Genomic DNA, 6,102 nt, shown 5'->3' with positions numbered 1-6,102 from the left:
CGGTTGTTTTAATTTTTGTCCTTAGTATAAGGTACCTAGTTTTCTAATTTCAGTTTTATTATAGGTAGATTAATTTAAAACATTAGAGTGCTTTTCCACCAGAAAAGTTAGGTTAGGTTAGGCCCGATTCCCCTTCCCAAACCCCGATTCCCCAACAACCCTAAAATTACAAACCCCAAAAGGCGCCCACTGTAAGGCCACACCTTCTTTTTATAAAAGAATAATTTATGAATAATGTTTTAATTTTTAAATTGTCTTTTGGTGCATCGTGCCCGGTGCAAAATAAATATTTTATTCTTTCTTTCTACTTGTAAGGCCACGCCTGTAAGGCTTCTGGTGTTTCGGGCATCAACAGGCGGTAGCGTTTGCTTACCATCAGGTGATCCGTCTGCTCGTTTACCGGCTTATACCATAGAAAAAATACTGGAGGCCAAATCTTCAATAGCCTAATCCCAAATTCCCTACTTATATGCAAAACCAAAATCCCATCCCAAACTCAAATCCTCAAAAGGTCGGCAATCTTCCACCAGCTTCCACTAGAGGATTTTACCCCAGACACACTTTTGACTTATAGCCGACTTCAAAAAAAAAGGGTGTTCTCAGTTTGACTAGTATGTATGTATATTTTGCGTGCGAACTTCCTTGTGCGAACTGCTAGGGAGTGGAACTCCTTGCCGGAGTCTGTGTTTCCTGATGGGTATAACCTGGGTGTCTTCAAAGCCCAAGTGAATAAGTTGCTAATGGGCAGACGTGCTCCATCGTAGGCCACATCATCACTTACCATTAGGTGAGATAGCGGCCAAACGTCGACCCATTAAATGTAAAAAAAATATTTTTGTTTGTTTGTGTGCGATTATCTCGCGTTTGGCTGAATTGATTTTGATGCGGTTTCTAGCATAGTATATTTCAGACTTTTTGAGGGGTTGCACATAGAACCAGGCTTGATTATACTGTTAGAGGTAAGCCTTTCCGGAGCTGCGGACTACCTAGCGGGTTTACCGGGGCTCCAGCTCGTAAAGCAGGAGTAGGAACGGGGTGGTTTTTAGTCAGTAAGAGTCTGACACTCCCTCTCGCCTCGCCAAAGGCGAGAAAAGTAATTGGATGATTTTCCCCCTCAAAAAAAAGAGGTAAGCCTTGTGACAGTATGGCTACGTCACGTCACCCCTCTATTGGAATTGGGTGCTGTGTCCAAATTGTACAAGTAGACGTCCGTTTCGCATCGGGGATCAGGCGACGATCTCCGGCTACCGTAAGTGCGCGATCTGCGGACGGTAAGCAAGAGGAGCTCGCCGCCCGACCAGAATCAGACCCGTGCGTGCGGCGTGTCGCGTTCCGCGCGCGCCTCAAAGAGCCATCAGACCACCACAGATTGGTAGCCCAGTAGGGCTGATGCCTGATCCGGAGCTGTGGACTACCTAGCGGGTTTACCGGGACTCCGGCTCGACTAGCAGGAGAAGGAACGGGGTGGTTTTTAGGAAGTAAGAGTCTGACACTCCCTTTTGCCTTGCCCTGGCGAGGGATGTCATTGGATAATAATTTTCTCCTTAAAAAAGCTTTCGGTTCGTTGTAAGTAACTTTACATGCCAAACAAAAATAAAATCAAAGTCAAATCATTCACGCAACGTCACGCCTTTTATCTGCTCACACAGAATTTAATTCTTGCTTATTTTTTTTTTAAGTTTTTCAGTTTTTAGTTGTATTATGCTTCTGTGGATGAGTACTTTCGGTAGTTTAAATTGGCAATAAATCCAACGTATTTTAAAATCTGTTATGATTTTTTTTTTAAGTGTGGGAGAGCTATGGTTTATCACGAATGGGCTGGCTCGACCGGAGTGATACCACGTCCTCACCGAAAACCGACGTGAAACAACGCTTTCGTTGTGTGAGTGAGTTTATCGGAAGCTTAATTACCCCCCTTCCCAATCCCTGATTCCCCAGCAAGTCTTATATTTCCAACCCCCAAAAGGCCGGCAACGCACTTGTAACGCCTCTGGTGTTTCAAGTGTCCATGGGCAGTGGCAAATGCTTACCATCAGCTGATCCATACGCTCGTTTACCGGCTTATACCATTAAAAAATCTAGAGACCCATTCCTCCTCCGATTCTTCAAGGATCAATATTAGTTATTAACTGACTTCAAAAAAGGACTCTCAGTTAAACCTGTATGTATACATGGATGTATGTTTGTGTGCAACTATCTCTTTGCTTACTAACGAGTAATAACGTCACGCCTTTTATCCCCGAAGGTAGGCAAAGGTGCTCATTACGACACGTAATGCCGCTACACAATGTACACCCACTTTTTACCATTTGTGTTATAAGTCCCATGTTATAGGGGGTGAGCCTAATGCCATATACTGGGCACAATTCCAGACTCCGTACTACTACTGAGAAATTATCTAAAAACCGGAAATACCCCAGTAATACTTTGCCCGAGCCGGAAATCGAACCCGAGACCCCTTGCTCGCACTTTCCACCACTGGACCAATGAGGCAGTCACTAACGAGTAATCTATTCCTTAATAACGAGTTTGTTTGTAAAACAATTGCTAAGGACTGGGTTAAGTAACCATTAAATGACTCTGAGTACGGCGGTTAGATGCAGTAAAAATACTTTTGATGTTGAATATAAACCATATTTACAATGCAACCTGCCACTTCATGCCATTTACCCCCAAAGGGGTAGGCAGAGATGCACATTGCGGTACGTAATGCCACTGTCCAATGCACACCCATTTTTCACCATTTGTGTCGTAAGTTCTACGTGAATGAGTGAGATAAATGCCATATACTGGGCACAATTCACAATACTGAGAAATTTTCAAAAACTAAAGCAAATCTATTATATGTTTCGTGAGACATACTAAATTAATTATTATGCTATCGGCTTACTCACACACACGACGCGGCGATTGTCGCGGAATACTGCTCATGAATATGAACCTCTAGCATGGCTTGAAACTACTCGAATTCCTCGTCAAACGATGCGTGAGTAAGCCGATAACATAATAATTTTATTAACAAATCAATCGAAGGAGAGTTTTTTTTTATGAAACTCGCCGGTAAACGAGCTGACGTATCACCTGATGGTAAGCAATAGCCGCCGCCCATGAACACTTGAAACACCAGAGGCGTTACAAGTGCGTTGCGGCTTTTTGGGGGTTAGGAATTTAACGGTTGTTGTTCGGGAATCGGGGATTTGGAAGATTGGAAAGGGGGGAATTGGGCCTCCGGTAATCGGTAAGGTAGTTTACAGGGTAAATGAAACGAAGTCCAGTTTAGGAGCTCTGTCATAAAACGTTTATAAAATGTAGTATATCGTGACGTCACACGATGTTTCAAATCAATGTATCGTGGAAAGTATTTAATTCTGCAAGTAAAAATACGTGTCTAAGGGTGCTTTGCTACCAGAGATGTGCTATGAACATGTAATAGCTAAGCGGTGAAACTATGTGACCGTTTCCACTGATATTAAGATATGTAGCTGTGCGAGGAAGATGCGCAGCTCGAGTATACGGTCTATCGATAGTAGGGAAGCCATCTATCGGGTGTCCCAACAAGAACGCAAGATTTAAATTTGGCGGCATTCGAAGTGTCATTGTTTGACATTTGAACAAGTGTTATTGTTTGTTAGTATAAGGTACGAGGTTACTAAAAATGAAGCGCTACACGATTGAAAATGAGGCAGGTCAAGCGCAAACAGTCAATGATTGTGTTCGGTATCGTAAAATGATAACCAGTTTCTTCATACCTCGAATTGAAGAAATGGATTTGGAGGGCATGTGGTTTCAACAAGATGGCGCCACATGTCATACAGCCAGAGAAACAATTGAATTGCTGCATCAGTCATGTCCCGGTCGTGTTATTTCACGTTTTCGAGACCAGAATTGGCGGCCTAGATCATGTGATTTATCAACATTACACTTTTTTCTTTTGGGTTTCTTAAAGTCGATGGTTTATGCGAATAAGCCGACGACGACTCAAGCCTTAAAAAGGAAATTGGACGCTGTATTAATGAAATACCGCAGCATTTATGCAAAACGGTCAATGAAAATTTCGTCAAAAGATCGCGTATGTACCGCAATGCCGCGGCGCCCATATGCCCGATGTATTGTTCCATAGATAACCTCATCCTCTCTACTTTACGATATTATAAAGTTTTCACGATTTTTTTAAAAATATCTTCGTTTTATTTAAAATTTAAATCTTGCGTTCTTGTTGGGACACCCTATATAGCACACATCCATAGCACGCATCCACAGCACGCCTCCATAGCAAGCATCTTTCACATAAAATCATAGCTTAGCTCTAAGTCCGTTTCCATCATTACTATGCTATGTGTCCCAATGAATGATTGGTGGAAGCCAAACGCATCCACAGCAACTTAGCATAGCACATCTTCTGTAGCTACGAACTACCTAGGGAGCTTACCGGGGCTCCGGCTCGAAACGCAGGAGTAGGAACAGGGTGCTTTTTAGTCAGTAACATTCTGACACTCTCTCTCGCCTCGCCCATGGTGAGAGAAGAGATTGGATGATTTCCCCCCCTTAAAAAAAACACTTCCCTGTTGAAAAGCACCCTAATGTTTTAAATTAATCTACCAGACGGACATTAAAACTTAAATTAAGAAACTGCCTTATACTAAGGACACAAATTAAAACAACCGTTTGTCAATTAAACATTTTATTGAGAAATTTCTTCAATTAAAATGCTTTCCGTCAGCCTTAGTTTGGTTGGCAAGGCATTTGGATTGGCTGGCTGGAGATACACCTGCTGTGGTACTTGCGGGTAAGCCACTATTTGCTGTGGGTGAGCCACTAGGCGTTGCTGTGGGTAAAACTGTTGTTGCTGTGGGTGAAACTGTTGTTGCTGTGGGTGAAACTGTTGTTGATACGGGAAAAACTGTTCTTGATGCGGATTGTTAGTTAACCCATCTGGAATAATGATTTTAAAGTTAATACATTTTATTAAACAATTACATAATTCCATAAAGATACTAATTTGGGATTGATTTTAAAAAATACAGTAAAATTAAATGATCCTGGATAATTTATCGATGTACATACATACATATTATAACCTCACGCCTATCTCCCATAAGGGTAGGCAGAGACAATAGAACGCCAATTGCTACGACTCTCACATACCTCTTTCGCTTCATCAACAGTCATCAGTCTTTTCATGCATGCTCGTCGGTTAAGGGTACTTTTAATTTTAATTTATCGATGGCTAATCATTATAGGCTGTAGATGTGATGTGTGATGAACAGGGAGTTAGGTACCATTCGAATACACACGGATTGAGGTACTGACCTGGCAGTCCCACTACTGGTACTTGCCCCAACGGACTCGCAGAAACACCTCCATCTCCCGTAAACCCTGCAGAAGAAACAACTATTTTAGTTTCATATTTTTTTGGGACAAGCCCTCCACAACCTCCCATGCCGCTATAACTCCTGTAAACCAGGATCTACAGTAGATACAACCATGAAAACACCGGAACACTGAAGTCCGGCGCGACACAGGATCATCATCGGTCTTGGATCCCGAAACAAAAAAAACAGAAGATATTATTAGAGAAAAAGAAAACGATAGTTTCCACTTCCCTCGGTGAATTTAATGCAAGAGACAGAATGACTTAAGCCTAAAGGCACAAAAGAGACTGCACAACTGGGAGAAGCCCAGTTGCCAAGCACCACGGAAATTGGACTTAATACTAAGTGGGTCCTATGCGTGAGCTGTTATACTTGCTTCCAATAATAGGCAAGTATGGCAAAAACGTCTAAACGCATGAAAATTTGTTCTAGACTCCACAAAGTCCGTATAATAAACTACACCTGATGAAAAGGGTGAAAACGCGAGATAATCCCGCACAAACAAATATACATACAGTTCCAACTATGAACCCCCCGGTTCTTTGAAGTCGGTTAAAATGTGTACTTACATGGGGTCCCAAAGAAGGCGACGAGGAGAACAACGGATGCTTTGCTCAGGAACATGTTGGCTCTCTAGATCTCGGAGTCGACTGTGCTCTGAAGAGCTTCGAGTCCGCTTTTATTGACTGATGACATAAGTACCTACTACTTGAAAAAACTACGAGGTAAT

At 42.3% G+C, this 6,102-nt stretch overlaps 1 protein-coding gene across 1 annotated transcript; it reads right to left on the bottom strand.

Moving 5' to 3' along the window:
* Nucleotides 1–4,664: 4,664 nt before the first annotated feature.
* On the bottom strand, nt 4,665–6,102 carry LOC126912304 (uncharacterized). The gene is made up of 3 exons (XM_050703899.1): nt 5,942–6,102; nt 5,311–5,376; nt 4,665–4,932 (listed from the first exon to the last, which is right to left on the bottom strand). The coding sequence occupies exons 1-3, from the start codon at nt 5,994–5,996 to the stop codon at nt 4,682–4,684; spliced, it is 372 nt and encodes a 123-aa protein (XP_050559856.1). The 5' UTR covers nt 5,997–6,102; the 3' UTR covers nt 4,665–4,681.

The sequence above is a fragment of the Spodoptera frugiperda genome, chromosome 24 (genome assembly GCF_023101765.2).
Source record: "Spodoptera frugiperda isolate SF20-4 chromosome 24, AGI-APGP_CSIRO_Sfru_2.0, whole genome shotgun sequence".
Classification (NCBI taxonomy): Eukaryota; Metazoa; Arthropoda; class Insecta; order Lepidoptera; family Noctuidae; genus Spodoptera; species Spodoptera frugiperda.
Note: the sequence above shows the minus strand (reverse complement) of the source record. Positions and strands in the feature narration are given on the sequence as shown.

Excerpts from the sequence above, each read along its gene's own strand:
- LOC126912304 (XM_050703899.1), bottom strand. The coding sequence starts at position 5,996 with ATGTTCCTGAGCAAAGCATCCGTTGTTCTCCTCGTCGCCTTCTTTGGG. Across the intron at positions 5,377-5,941 it reads CGCCTTCTTTGGGACCCCAT|GGTTTACGGGAGATGGAGGT; the intron begins GTAAGTACACAT and ends TTTCTTCTGCAG. Across the intron at positions 4,933-5,310 it reads ACCAGTAGTGGGACTGCCAG|ATGGGTTAACTAACAATCCG; the intron begins GTCAGTACCTCA and ends TCATTATTCCAG.